The 15,992-nt window shown below is 38.4% G+C and overlaps 1 protein-coding gene and 1 long non-coding RNA gene across 3 annotated transcripts in view; one reads left to right on the forward strand and one right to left on the reverse strand.

Moving 5' to 3' along the window:
- Positions 1-15,992, reverse strand: part of CTNNA2 (catenin alpha 2) — a 515,269-nt gene that overhangs the window by 45,055 nt on the left and 454,222 nt on the right. For both annotated transcript variants that reach the window (XM_056359915.1, XM_056359905.1), the window contains exon 13: positions 1,787-1,938. In XM_056359915.1, coding sequence (XP_056215890.1) covers positions 1,787-1,938 — 152 coding nt within the window. The remainder of the gene's footprint in view (positions 1-1,786; positions 1,939-15,992) is intronic.
- LOC130158855 (uncharacterized) overlaps positions 1-15,992 on the forward strand; it is a 34,318-nt gene that overhangs the window by 5,120 nt on the left and 13,206 nt on the right. Inside the window, exon 2 of the long non-coding RNA XR_008825510.1 lies at positions 4,499-4,552. This is a non-coding gene — a long non-coding RNA (uncharacterized LOC130158855). The remainder of the gene's footprint in view (positions 1-4,498; positions 4,553-15,992) is intronic.

A 15,992-nucleotide genomic window follows, 5' to 3' on the forward strand; every position in this document is an offset into this window, starting at 1 on the left:
TAACTCACAAGGATAATGAATCCATTTATGTGCTTTAGTTCTCTGTCTGGGTAAGGAGTACTACATTTAGCTCCATAAATAACTTCATTGTCTGAATGTAAAAGTACATCTTCCTAATCTAGGTAAGCAGAACTCATTAACTCATATCATACAAGGAGCAGAAAGTAGCAGTGATACAATGGCAAAAGTAATCTAGGATGTAAACAGGAGACTGTGAAGCCTGTATGTTGATCAGCTTTCGAAGCTAGTAGTTAATGTAACATAAGACAGAAATTAAATAAGTGAATGTGCCTCCAGAATTTAAAATTGTGCTTTGTGCTTAGCTGAAGCATCTCACCCAGTATGGACAGCCTCATGATGACCTCTCTGGGACAGCTCTGATGTACAGGGGGGTGCTGGAAGATACACCTCTGCATAAGGGATGGTGGGAAAGCGTGGGTCTATAGCAGAACCCACCTGATGATTATGTCTCATGAAGCAATTTAAAATGACTCATGAAAGACTAAAAAAGATTAAAATGTGCTTAGAAGTGGTTCTTATCCTACAAGAAGTTTGGAAACTACTGCTACAGACTAAGGAACTAGACTATCAAAGGAAAAACTGAAATACTTTACAGATCTTTTATTTGCAACCCAGTCCAGAAGACTTGCAAATACCCCAGTGTTGCATACCCAGAAAACGGGACAGGTTTGCCATCCTTGTTTGTCATCAGCCATGACTATAAATCAGGCTACCTGAGATTAGCACTGGGTGTGGGAATGGAGTTTATATTTCACAGTTATGAAATTAAGCCCATCAAAAGCTTTTCCTGTAAATGTTAATACATAGTGACAGATGACTAAAATGGGGCTGTTTTGGAGTGGTCCAGCTGCCTAAAGCCTTACATCAGTGTCATAATATACTCACAACCACGAGTGTATGTTACCTGTTTGCTCAAAGGTTTGAGCTGCTGCTTTAGCACTGTTATTCGCTTTGTAAGTTTTCTCCGTGATTTTCACAGTAGCTTTATTTGTACGTGACTTTCACTGGGGCAGATTCAAGGTAATTTGGGCTTTAAATAAGAGTTTCAATTGCTGAAGAGATGTCCAAAGCAGGTTTGGTTTGTTATTTTGGTGGTGGTGGCTCTTTTTTTGGTCTGTTTGTTTGTTTGGGTTTTTAATTTTTAGACTACAGTAAAAAACAAGACACACACCTCTCACAATAATTATGTTGTTCTGTGGGGTTCTTTATTTGTTTGTTTGTTTTTTTAAAAGATGCCTAAGTAAATTGAATCAATTGGTTACTCAGCACTGAAATGACACATTCTTTGCCTCAGTAATCATTCAAAACCATCCCTGCAGAGGCTCACTGGAGCAGCAAGATTATTTATTTATTCATTTAGATATTAACCAGACTTACCTCATATCCTAGGCAGCACACATACATTAAGGAAAAAAAAACACACCACCAAACCACAAGAAAAATCTACACAAACTTTGAAGATCTTAGCAAATTAATGCTACTAGTATGGGAACAGTAATGAAGTTTGCATCTATTGGCAGTTGTGATCAAATCTTCTCCTAGGTGATTAACAAATTAATTGTGGTTCATCTTCTAAAACACCCTCATCCCTTTAGTTACAAATTCACTTTTGCTGCACAGACTTTTGTTTCATGTTTGTTTCAATGTCAAGCTTTTCTGACTTATTATGAAACAAAGTTGATTCCAAGAAGCTTTTATATTCCTCTCATCCAATGCAATACTTTCCTGTAAGTCCCAACTTTTATTTCCCAGGTGCCTTACATACCCTTATCATCAGAACAGCTTTCCTGATGTCACGAACTCCATCATAAACCAAGCGGGAGGCATCTATGAACTCATTTTCTTCAAATGGCTGTGGGACATTTGCACTCAAAGCTTCAATGGCAACCTCAACTTGTTCAGCAAAACGTGGCATAACTAGATTAAACAAAATGAAAGGCACTAAGATTAGACACCTTCTTTCGTGAACATTTTTCCCTGCCCTTGGGCATAAATACTTTCCAGTAGACACAGTACATACTGTTACAATTTCAAGACTCGGGAAGCCTCATGGCATGGTTTGTACTGACTCTGCACATGCAGAGCTCCGGAACATTTTCTGACAGCATGAAATAACAATCTTCATATTCTCTCCTCCAATTGCACAATACGGAATGAAAAACTTCCATAAAAAAGTGTGATTTACTAACTTTTAAAAGACTGTAAGATACCTGAATTATGAATAAAGTACATTTAAAACCTTTACAACTTGGAATGAACACAGTACATATTTATACCAAATGATCAAAGCAAAATGTAGCTATTATGCCTACTAATTTAGATAACTAACTGCAGTCTAGTTCATATGGAATAATAATAATAATAATTGTTCAAGGGACAAAATGCAAAACCTAGGAAATTACTTTTGTGAAGGCACATAAATGTACATTCTGTTTCTTCACTATCATCATGTATATAACACAAAAAATAGCCATAGATATTAGGTAATGGTATTATAAACAGCAGTATAAGCTTTTAAAATACATATCTTAAAGCAATTATTTATTTATGTAAATAGTTTAAAGGCATTCCTTGAAGTAACAACAGGCTTTTCTTCCAATTTTATACAGGATTCCTTTGAAGGTATAATAACTATCTCCATGTCACATATGCAGAAAGATGAATATTCCCCAAACCAGTCCTCTAATAACTTAAACGCAAATCCTGCAAGCAGGAAGAGGAACATCAGGTCCCACTAATTATAACGCACCTATACTTCTGAACTTAGTTACTCCTACTCAGTATTTTAACATTAATACTGGAGGACTGGACTCTCATGTACTACAGGACAAACAGAACCAATGCTTCATTAGAAACCTGGATACAAAATTGCATTGGGATTAATTCTTCTAAATTTAAGGAATTTGGGTCAAGCTTAAGATTTACATGAAGCAATTTTTTCATTATATTCACATATTTTTTATTATGTGATGCCTTTTAGTATCTCTGTATCCAAATCATGTACTCTTGGCTTTATTATTTTGGCACCATAATTGCAAAACAGGAAAAGAGGGTTCCTAAGTCAGACAGATGCTTTTTGTTATAATATTGTAGTTCTTTACCATCTTTTCCTTAGACCCTGTTTTTAATACACTTTTTGGTAGCCTCATTCAGACTGATGAATACAAGGGGGAATTTCCAGTGTCATTTTCATCAACAGCAGTGACAATCTTTCCTAGGAAGTAAACTTCCCTGTGGTAGGAAACCACATTTTCTTCTTGACTGAATGTCCTTAAATATATTTTATTCATAATGAAAACTATGGTTTTATGCATCTTACTATCTGATTTAAAGTAAAAACACAAAAAGACATATTAAAGAGTAGTTTACATTTTGAAGAAAAAGTGGCAGTAACTAAAAGCTTAACCTTTCTGTTTCTGGCATTACTGACTTGATGTTAAATAGGAACCCTTTAAAGGGATATAACTACTCAAAACTTGTTTATTCTGCCTAGGCATATATACACACACATATATATATGTTTTTGTTCATGTACACAGATGAACATAAATTGTATCTTTATTGCAGATAATGTTTAATAAGTGCAATAAGTACTGGGGATATATTGGAGAAAACAGGAAAATGTGACAGCAACAATAGACTTTAAAAAAGTAAACATTAACAAAACATTGCTAGGCAGAGGGGAAACATTTTAATTAGAAAAGGAGTTCAAGACAGCTGGAAGTTTTGGAAAGAGTATTAATAAATGCATATATCAAATTAGCTTAATTAGTGGAACACTTGAAAGTGTAGTAGGAGACTAATATGATTGCATAAAGAAGTCTTTAGCCTGAAAAACAAAAAGCAAACATTAAAAATACAATGAAAACAAGTAAACATAAAGAATAAAAGAAAGATTATTTAGAGTCATGGGGTTTAAAAAAGTAAAGCTAGAGGTGCAAAAATGACAATAAAAAAAGAGGGAAAGAACCTTAATATTTAGGCTCTTTAAATTTCTATCTAGAATTTCCTAACTAGCAGAGGTGGTCAGGTATTTAATATAATTAATAGTAAGTGCAACAGACCTGAAATAGGAAAGGGCAGTTTGGAGAACATCTACATAAACATAAGGAAATGTATGTATTAAATATGTCTTCAAGTTAAGAAAAGACAGTAAAATGTACCCTGCAATTCTTAAGGAAATAATCAGAGCAATTTTTGAGCCATCTTTGAGAACTCAAGAGAAAGAATAACAATGAAAGTTCCAAAGATTTAGAAAAAGAAGAAAAAGCACATATTCATTTATATAAAGGTAGAGAAGAAAATAAGGAAGAATTATAGGACATTCAGCCTAATTTTAGTACCCAGAAAAAAAATGAAATGTGATGTAAAGCAATTAATGCTTAATTATCTTGTAAATAATGAGCAGATGTTGGACAGGCAATAGATTTGTCAAAATAAGTTGCATCAAGCTATTACAATTTTTTTGCTTTGACAGGGAAGCCAACTAGTGAGCTGGAGAAAGCAGCAGATATGATACAGCTTGACTTTGGTAAGAATTTTGACATGGCCACACATGACATTCTTAGAAGAAACCCAAGGAAAATGTAAATTAAGTTACTATAAGGTGGACATGGAACTCATGAGAAAAAGCATCTCAAGGAATAATTACCTGTGTCATGTTGTCAAACCAGAAAGATATGTCAAGTGGATTCTTGCAGTGTGTCTAACAAAGAGATGCTATTGTAAAAAATGGGAAGTCAATCTAGTATTATTAAAATATATAGAAAAAGACTTGAGAGACTATACAGTGAAGCTGCACAGTGAGGCCCTAGTTGGAGTATTTATTAAGTACCTGACCAAGATTTTTGTAGCATGTGTACAAGATATAAAAAAAAAGTTTAAACACCGTCACCACCGTATTTTGTGGTTGTATCCAGACATTTCTATGTATTTCTATGTTTCAACAACACAATGTAGTCCAAATAACATAAATGCTTCTATAATCTTTATCTAGAAGCTATTTCTGAATCATGTTTCAAATACTCAGATCAAAGAACTTCCACCAGCTCCTCAAGGGAATTACTCATAACCTGATAGAGGTTACTGCTCAGATTTTTTTCCCCAAAAAAAGAAGATAAACATGCTTATTTTAGTTGATTATTACAACTCATTTATCTCCAATATCTATAAAAATATAAATAATAGATATCTGTATATGAATATATATAAATTGGTGAACACGTTTACATTTAACATCTAAGCATGTAATTTGGACTACAAGAATCGTTTTCCAATTATTTTTACCTGATCTATGAATATGAAAGCACATAGAAAAGCAGGCAGCAATGCATGCTGTATTTGTTACACTAGTCTGGTCACAAGCAAACCCACCTGAGTTTGTAGTCTTAGGCCCAGAGATCCGCAAGGGAGATACAGAAGTGAAACGTTTTAAAGATTATTTACTTGCTAAATCAGAACTCCCCCTGGTATCATGGAAATGCAGCAGGAAAACTAAGGCTTAGCTGCCATCATGGAAACACGGTGGGATGACTCACATGACAGGAGTGCTGCAAGGGGTGGCTATGAACACCTCAGAAGGGACGGGCAAGGAAGGAGATGTGTTGAGTAGCCCTGTAGATTAGGGAGTGTTTTGGTTGTCTAGGGCTGAACGATGGTGATGATAGGGTTGAGGGTAGGAATCAGGGAAAAGCCAACGAGGCAGATACCTGGTGGGAGTCTGTTACAGACCACCCAGCCGGGACGAAGAGGCAGGTGACATATTCTATAAGCAGCTGGGAGAAGTCTCACAATGGCAGCCCTTGTTCTGGTGGGGGCCTTCAGCTTAGCAGCTGCCCGCTGGAAGTACAGCCCGGCAGGGAGGGACCAGCCCAGGAGGTTCCCGGAGCGTGTGGAAGAGACCTCCCTGGCCCAGCCAGTGAGGGAGCCGGCGAGGGAAGGCGCCCGCGGGACCGGCTGCTCCTGAGCCGAGAAGGGCGATGTGGTGGCTGGAGGCCACCTGGGGCACAGCTATCATGGAGCAATAAGAGTTTCCCATTCCCAGAGAAGCGAGGCGGGAGCCAGCAGACCTGCCTGGGGCTAGCGGGGGGCAGAGCTGGGCCTGTGGAGGAGCCGGGCTGACAGAGCCCCTGGGGCAGCAGCCCAGGGGCTGAGTGCTCCGGGCAGGCCGGGCGATCCGAGCAGGTGTGTGCTGGCGGTGGAGCCGGTGGGGGAGGCCAGCCAGGCTGAGCAGAGAGCTTGGCTGGGACTCTGGAAAAAAGGAGAGTTTATGGCCTTTGGAAGGAGGGGCAGGACACTCAGGGGGACTGCAAGGGTGTCCTGAGGTTATGCAGGGAGAACATTAGAAGGGCTAAAGCTTGAGGGCAGGAGGCTCTGCAGGGGATTCTGGGCAGGCCGGGCCGAGGGGCCGGGGCCAGTGGTGTGGGGGTCCCCAGGGCTGAGTGCCGGGCCCTGCCCCTGGGTCACACCAGCCCCCGGCAGCTGCGGGCTGGGGGCAGGGGGCTGGGAACTGCCCGTCGGGACAGGGCCCGGGGGGGCTGGGCGGCAGCGGCTGGGCATGAGCCCCCAGCGTGCCCAGGTGGCCCAGGAGGCCAGCAGCGTCCCGGCTGGTGTCCGAAACGGTGTGGCCGGCAGGGATGGGGCAGTTATAATAATTCTGTAGTCAGCACTGGTGAGGCCACAGATGGAATACTGTCTTCAGTTTGTGGGCCCTCGCTACAATAAAGACACTGAGGTGCTGGAGCATTTCCAAAGAAGAGAAATGAGAAGAAAAATGAAGGCGGGGAAGAGGCTGGAGCACCAGCCTAATGGGGAGTGGCTGGGGGAGTTGTAGCGGTTTAGCCTGTAGAGAAGGGGGCTGGGGGAGAACTGATGGCTCTCTGCGATGGCCTGGCAGGAGGCTGTAGCCGGGGGGTGGTGGTGGTGGTGGGGGGTGTTGGTCTCTTCTCCCAAGGAACAAGCGACAGGACGAGAGGAAACAGCCTCACGTTGTGCCAGGGGAGGTTCAGATTGGGTATGAGGAAAAATTTCTTCCCCAAAAGGGTTGTCAAGCACCGGAACAGGCTGCCCAGGCACAGGGTAGAGTCACCATCCCTGGGGGTATTTAGAAGACATGCAGCTGTGGTGCTTAGGGACATGGTTTAGTGGTGGTCTTGGCAGTGCTGGGTTAACATTGAAAGTGATGATCAGAAAGGTCTTTTGTAACATAAACAATTCTGAGTCTATGAAATTGTTGTTAAAGTATTTAAAAGGCAACTATATGATCTTTGTTCAGCACCAGATCCAGCAAAACGTGCTACAATGAGAAACATTCCTCACCGGAAATAAATATTTAATTTTAGAGAGATGTTTTAAATGCATATAATACTTTAGTAATACCATGCTATTTGACTTACTTTGCTTGAAATGGATGTACAAGAGAAACAAATAGGGAGAAGCCAAAGTGGAGCTCAATTGTCAAAGTATGACAGGACCTTCCATATTTTTCCATATTCTCTCTGTATGGGATTTTTTCCCCTTTCTACCCAAATTTTAAAGTCCTTCAACTCAGCCAATGAAGCCTTACACCAATAATGTTCTGGACTGAAGCCCCACAGATCATTTTTCTTACTATGCCACTGGAAAGATGCCAACAGTCATGACTCCATTCATTTAATCAAGAAGCAGCAGGAGTAGATTCATAAGCATCAGGCCATGCGGAGGAGATAGAAAGTTATATTTTATTTGTTCTGTTAAACATGAGATACTCATTCTTTATCACATGTATTAGCACAGTGACTGCCCTTTGGATGTGAAAGCTTCTTTCAACTATTTTAACCTTACAGACCTGTCTATAATTTAGTCCTAGATTTACATTATTACACATGAACATTATTTGCTGTTCTGAAATGGAAATAGCTATTAAGCTATATTATAAATTGCTTGCTTGCCAATTGCATTTTTACATCAGTGCTCATTTTTGATTAAACAAGCAAGGAAAACTATCTTAAACTAATAAGATGCTATTACTTACAGCTTCTCCAAGCATATGTTGCCATTTAATGTAGTAAAGTTTTTGGAAATTGTGTTAAGAATTGTATTCTTCTTCAGTTACTGTTATTGGTCCACACATGAGGAGCTCCGTGACAGTCATGTATGGACAAATATCTAACTCAGTTACACCCACAAAACTACCAGTCTTTCTTATCTGTCATTTAAGAAGGATATTCATATACCAACAGTGAAAGAGCTACAAACAAAATTCAGGCGAAGTCATAAAATCTGTACCTGGACTTGAAATTTGTAAATGCATCAGATAGAGGATGATTCAACTACTATGTACAGACAGACTGGCTATGAATTTCAGATTCAGAAGCAAATCAATACTTTGGGAGAAAAATTAAATACTGGTTTCTTAGTTTAAGCTGCAGTCTTTAAAAGTTATGCAGACACTTGGACTGAAAAATATGATCCATTAAGATCTCTCAGTCTAACTACATGAATTAATTAGGCACCTGCATAAATGTTTACGGAATCAGGTCCCAAGTTAATAGCAACACTTCTAATTTACTGACTTTGTCATTCTAACAAATAAAGATTTTAAAGCCTTTCTTTAAGTGAGTTTTCAATGGCACTGAAAGTAAAATCACAGTTGACAAAATCTAGGTTGAATGGCTGCTGGAGAAAAAAATGGGTAACAACAAAATTAAAATTACTTCCATTTTATTAATTATTTTTTAAATTTTTTTCTTTTTACTATCAGCATAATAGAAAACTAGCACATCACCATGGGTGAACTAATGCCTTGATATAACCTATATTTTCTTGTGAACCACCCTACTCCACACAGAAAATATTTTCTCTAAAACTTTACTTGGTTTTCACCTCCCCATCACTTACATATTAAAATTATCAAGTAATACTCCATTTCTAAAAATATATTTTCTGTCGACTTTTTCTCCTATGGCAATCAGTTTGTACTGCAACATTTGCATTTCAAAACATAGCTGCAAATTTTATTTAGTGATATGGGAACAGTAAGATCACTGATAGGGAAAGGTTAGGTTATATAATAAAATTATTATTATAAAAATTAAAAACGTTTGGATGTTATTGTTCATAGCATTAGAGTATTGTTTCGTTAATATGCAAGATTAAATGAATACCTAGCTAATTTAATGCATTTTCATGGCCTCATTATTTAGGAACTTGAATTCCTCACAGTCATAAGTAGATGTGAATATACAGTAATCTAGAAAGAGATAATTAAGACACAAAAAAAGCAATAATGGTCAAGGTCCCTTCAGGTGCCTGGGTTTCTAATTCCTGATGATAGCAGTAGGAGTTAGGAAACTTAGCCTGATTTCATCCTACTCCATAGATCTAAAATTTTAAAATCTATGTTTTCTAATACCAAATAGGGAGCAATAGATTTTTCCATGAGTCAATTAATCAAACCTACTTTAAGAAAGGAGTTCAAATTCAGCTGGATCAAATTCTGATATTCCTCTGCCCATTGAATAGAGAGGGAGGACAGATGACTGGCTTAGACCAGATGTCTGCTTTAGACAACCCAGTTTAGGCATAAATCAGTCCCATTCCTGTGCCAAATCCTAGAACAGTTTTGGCTCTAAATCAGAACAATGTCCAGGAGGGTACTGGCTGAGCAAGAAGAGGCTACTTTCCATCCAAATCTCACTGGAACTGAAGGGTTCCCAAAGGTCTCACCTTTGGGGCATTTTTCTAGCCAGAAGACTCGTTTTGAACAGCATCAGCAGAGCTACTTCTTAAAGTTTCATTTTAAGAAGACAAGCACCTACTCAAATCTCTAATATCCAGGGGTTTGGATCTGAGGGAATCACCCTTATAAAAGACCAGAAATTGTTCTCTGGAGTCAGACTGTCCTCAAACTAAACAGGTGTTTGAGCTCCAGAGAAGTCACTGATCTCACTCAGGTGTATTCAGCTTCACCCTATGACTAGCTCTTGGTAGCTTTGCATTCATTTAAGCATTTGTAATTGTCTAGAAATTTGATTTTCCCTATGCCATGTTCACAGAGGCTAGACACGTAATTTTAGATGTGGCCAAATAGCCCTTAAGTAGCTGTAAAATCTGGTCTGGTTCGGATAAGGTTATTCAAGAATGATACAGCAGTCTAAAGTTCTGGAGAAGTACACTGCTAGTAGTTCAAAGAAGGATCCCTGAAAACCTCACACAGAGAATCTGTGCTTCTAAACATCATAGTTGGTTATGTCACATAAATCAACAAGATTATCCAGAATGATCGGTGGTATTGTAAGGTAAAGGGTTATCAGGGAAGAATAATAAAGAAAAAAAATGAATGAATAACCCAGTACATTAAAAAAACAGTGATGATTTCTTAGGAAAAAATCTCTGCTATTATCCCACATTTAAGAGGATTTAGTACAAGAAAATCACAAAGCTATAGATTAAAAAAAACTAGAAAAAAATTTATCCAGAACTCTGAAATTTTTAAATGTTTTTTATTAACCCATTAATTTAACTAATTGACAAAAGAACACAGTGTACTAGGATGTTTAGGTATTTTAAACAGGTATTCAAAGAATGATAACTATGTGGTATCTGACATACCCTGTCAAAGACGGCATATTTCTCATTTCAGTTTGAAGGAAGAATAAGACATCAAACATGACATCTTATTTAGCCTGAAGTGTTTGTCAAAGTCTGCTTTTAGAAAAACTGTACATTCCTTATCAGAAGATTCTAAATATTTCATTAAAAGTTTTTTTAAGCCTAGTCTCATATCGTATCATAGTTTACAACATTTCAGTCATGATTATTATATTACTAATTTAAAAGAAAAAGCTTTATAAAGATATACGGAAATACTATACAATATATCACAGAATCACAGACTCATAGAATTGTTTATGTTACAAAAGACCTTTCTGATCGTCACTTCCAATGTTAACCCAGCACTGCCAAGACCACCACTAAACCATGTCCCTAAGCACCACAGCTGCATGTCTTCTAAATACCCCCAGGGATGGTGACTCTACCCTGTGCCTGGGCAGCCTGTTCCGGTGCTTGACAACCCTTTTGGGGAAGAAATTTTTCCTCATACCCAATCTGAACCTCCCCTGGCACAACGTGAGGCTGTTTCCTCTCGTCCTGTTGCTTGTTCCTTGGGAGAAGAGACCAACACCCCACCCACCCACCCCCAACCCCCCCGGCTACAGCCTCCTGCCAGGCCATCGCAGAGAGCCATCAGTTCCCCCCTAGCCCCCTTCTCTCCAGGCTGACCACCCCAGTGCCCCCAGCCACCCCATCAGACTGGTGCCCCAGCCCCATTGCCCTTCATTGCCTAATATGACAGTATTAGACCAACTGGTTTTCCAAGAAGACTTTATTTAAATATTTTATTGCTTGGACTGATGTATGCTCCCATCTATGTATCTTTGTAGCACATGTGCATAGACATACTGCGCGTAGACATACATATAGTAATAATATTTTTGTTGTCATGGGTGAAGAAACATCCATATATAATTGTCTGCGTTTTACATCACTGGATTGGGTTTTCAGAGTGTTTACATTATGTGCTCAGAGAAGAAGTCACAGACTTCTGTTACAAGTAAATAGTTATCAGTAAAAATGTGAATCCTCGTCAGTTCTGGATATCAAACCCTATGTGCCTTACACTGGTCACTCAAGAAAGAGGAAAAGTAGAATTAGGGCAAAATTTGTAGCATGCTGGTTTAAGTGCTATGGAATAGAAAAGGATGAAACATCACTGTCCAAAGCACAAGGCCATCTTTTCTTGCTATTTACTGATTCACTTTTCCCCAAAGAAAAGGTTAAAGGATAGATGTAAAAGAATGAATACGTATGCCTTACAGGATTTTGCAGTAAACACACGACTTTCAGGAAGAATCAGCCTTCACTGCCAATACTGCACCACTGATTTAGCCATGGACTGTAAAATCAGTTCTCAAGGTGCCTTGAATTTATGGCCAAGCCCTGACCCTTTGGCCTGTATGTGTTAAGTAAGTCCTCTGGCACTTCAGAGGAGGCTCCTACCTTATCTGCAGGTATATGCAACCATGTGGTATAGACATGGTAATGCAACACTTTCAGGAAATGTCAGACTTGCTCACATGCAGTGCAGGTGAGCTGTACGTTGTAGAAATTAATGGGATGTCTGGAGTTACGTTATCAAGTATTGTGAGATATGGACACACATAACAAAAAAACACCTCCAAACTTTTTTCCTGATGGAATTCTCATTTGCAGAAAGATAATATGTCAGGGAAGAACCAAGGTAAGTGGTGTCTGCAGTGAGGTGCCTCCTGGCCAGCATAGTAGGCAACCATGTAATGAAAGGTTACATCACAAAGCGTACAAATGATAAGAAATTATGGCTGCAGGGATATATGTACCTCACCAGTTTCAGAAGTCTCACTTGTTCTCTGGCCTCCTTGCGCAAATAAAGACTACACACAGTGAGCACCCCCAAATATTATTACTACTAAATGGAACGCCCTTCAGGTTAATATTTCAAATAAAAGCTAGCTGCAGCTCTTAAAAAAATGCCCTCAAGAAACTGTTGCATGCTGTTGGACACAAAATGACTTATATAACACAAGCAAAACACCCTTTCTTGCTTTAGTTATAAGTTTGCGTGTATCTGTACGTAGGTGTGTGTAGGCAAGGGGATGCAAGGAATGCCAATGTTTTTATTTTAAAAGATTATTGTACAATTCACATTGAAATTCACAAAACATTCTGTTGGAGCTAGTCAATATTCACTGCATTTTTCTCCCAATATTTTCTAGACTTGGTATAAGTTCTTTTCTACCTCCACAACCAAACTCCTTACTTTAAAAAACGGCTTTTAACAACACAAGATGTTTTTGAGAAAAAGATTTTAACACCAACTCAGCAATAATGGTTTATTAAAATGGGCCCTTCTAATCTACTATTCATTATTTAAAGTGTCTGGCACATCCGAAATAGATAATCCTAGTATTTTTAAACATTCCAGAAGAGTTAATTTGCCTCCAAATACCCACATTTCTTTAACTTTGTCATCCTTATCTTGACCTTCTTCCATTTCTGGAAGATCTTTAGGTTATGGAGATGAAAGATAAAGCAACTATTTGGGACATTTAGGAATACCCTCCTTAAGTACAGGCTAACAGGTTAGGTGTGAGGGCTGTTGTGCATGGAAAAAGTATCTTTGCCCAGCTGCCCACAATGATGCCATATTTTTTCTGAGAGAATGAATTAGCTCAGAGCCTTCCATTCAGAGAAGATAATACAGTTTAAATAGTTCCATTTACCTAGAGAAATGGAATAAAATTATTTTCCTTACCTTTCTGATAAGGAAACTCCCTTACTCCCACTAGCCAAACCAGCATTTTTCTTTTGGCAAATTTTGCTTCTTTCTGTTCACCTGGTAATTAATACATTATGCACCAACCACAGAGCTGACCCCTGAAGCATCACAGGATTTATCTTTCTGCCTGCTGAGAAATGGTCATTTGTGCCTTGTAACCAGCTCTTAACCCATCAAAGGCCTTAACATTCACTCCATGGTTACCCATTTTCCAAACAGTCCTTTGTGTGTGACTTTATGAAAAGCCTTTGAAAATCTAAATCAATTACATTATATTTGCCTTTAGTCTATACTCCATTTTTAAATCCTAAAAGTGGAGAGAAAAAGAAATAGAATTTAAGCTTTTAGACACCATGGTGATATATTAATTTCATGTCTCATTTAATTGTTTTATAATATATTTTACATTATATATTACTGTATTCCTCTGCATATTGAACATAGTCTCTTTGGTTAAAAATTCTTTGGATCAAACCAGGCACTAGTGGTACATAATTTTGGATATTGTCTGGTCCTTTTGTAAAATACCTTTCTTTTAATAGTGTATCAAGTGTTTTTTGTTGGTGATACCTTGACCTTTGGATTTCAGTTTAGCAAAACTTTAAAGAAAAACCTACAGTGCTTTGCAGAAGAAAAGCCATAATTTCATCAAAATCCCTGGATAAACGATCTCATGTTCTCAGGATGATGGTACCCATCAGTTGTACTATAACTACCTGATACTCCCATAAAACATTAATTTAACATCATTTTTTTTTAAATAGGCTCCACTTTGCAATTTTTAGCTCTGCCTTAGATTCAATATTTTTTTATATATTACAGCTATGCCTAAATTCATCTTCTTACTTCTACATTTTGTTTCCTTTCATATGACTGCTTGAAAATCCATCTTTACCACATTTTAGTATTAGATTTGATAATATCATTGAGCTGCCTTTTCCTTGTGATAAATATCTTTAAAGTTTGTCCTACTCACACTGATAAAACTCTCACAGGCTTATTGCTGAATTGCCAGTAGTGCTGATTTTCAACTTTAGTTCATTCTGATAAAGACAAAATAAAAAAAAAATAAAATTGAGTCAAAACAGAAGTCAGAGAGTGGCCTACTTAAAATCAGCTAGTTACAAAGTTACTAGGATATTTTAAAAACATGTTAAAAGCTGAAGCTCAAATTTCTGGTCTGAATCAGAAGATTCCGAATTTCCAATGTCCTTCATAGGAGTGAGTAACCCAAGTACTATATTCCTTGCTTTTCCAGGATGATTTCCAGACATCCCAAATGCAAAATGAAGGAATAAACAAAACCATCCAAAAAAACCCTGGAACCCCCAAAAAAGCCCTTCTCACGCAGTTCTGGTCCCATTTGTTCTGCTTTTTCCCCTTCATTTCCCACTCACTCACTTTCATTACAACTCTGCAGTCTACTCGAGTTTCCCCAATTTAAATTCAGCCCTCTGACCTTTAAAGAATATCACAGCTTTTTCTCCTCCCTGTATCTCAGAAATCTTGGGAAATGATATTCAACCTCATTGCTTGTTTATTTCTTTCTACAGACAATTCTTTTTAGTCATTTAGAAACTCATGCTTCCTCCCTTCAGCTGGTACAGCTTCTCTAGCAATTGCTGAACAGACTTCACTCTCCTCCTCATTAAAGGTAATGGGACACTCTCAGCTGGCCTCGGTCATGGCTAGGACAGGGCACTGAACAGTATTAAAGATCTCAATATTCAAAGAGAAATTGTGCTGTTTTCTCTCTTCCCTCGTTTTTTGCCTTTTTCTTTGTTTTTAACCTTTTCTTTCTCCTCTCTTTTCCTCTCCACCCTTCTCTCCTTCCTTTTTTTTCCCTTCGGTCATCTGTAGCAGGATAATTTCACAGTTCTCTACAAATGCTGCATACCAACGGAAGATTGAACAGAAGCCATCAGCATGGCCCTGTGTACCAGTCCCTGGGCTGTGTATGACCTTGTTCCCCTCACTGGGCTGAACCCACTGATGGGCTGCCATCCCAGCCTGCCCTCAGTTCATCCCTGTCCCCACAGAGGTGCCTGATGCCCAAGGCTGGGGCTGTCCCCAGGAAGCCACCGAGCCTTGCTCTTCAGGAAACTGAGCTTAAGGTATTAGTAAAGCTTCACAGTGCCCCCCCCCCCAAAAAAAAAAAAAAAACAACCAAAAAATCTAAACCTGGGAAGTCTAGTTTACTCCTGCACATAATTAACATCCACTAAAATGTATGAACTTTGTGTTTGTTCCCAGCAAGGCCTGTAGATTCTGTGGTTTTATAGTTTTCATCTTGGATTTATAAGAAAGTCAGCAAGTGAGAGTCAAGTTTTTATTTTGGTTTTAAAGGAAAATAAAAGTATCCAATTTAAAAAGACATTAACCAATACGTCACTCCCTAATACCGCTGTCAAGAGATAAGAATCTGGTCTCTACTAACCACTTGGCTATAAAGGCAGTAGGTTAGTCAAGAACAGGCAAGAAAGCACTAAAACACCATAAAAAAACCTACCCCGTATATTCCAAAGGTTGTAAATTACAACAATGAATAAATAAAACTTTAAGGTGAAACCAGTTATTAAAGTAAGTTTTGCATAGTTTCAATTTCTCAGAACCT

The sequence above is a fragment of the Falco biarmicus genome, chromosome 1 (assembly GCF_023638135.1).
Source record: "Falco biarmicus isolate bFalBia1 chromosome 1, bFalBia1.pri, whole genome shotgun sequence".
Taxonomy (NCBI): domain Eukaryota; kingdom Metazoa; phylum Chordata; class Aves; order Falconiformes; family Falconidae; genus Falco; species Falco biarmicus.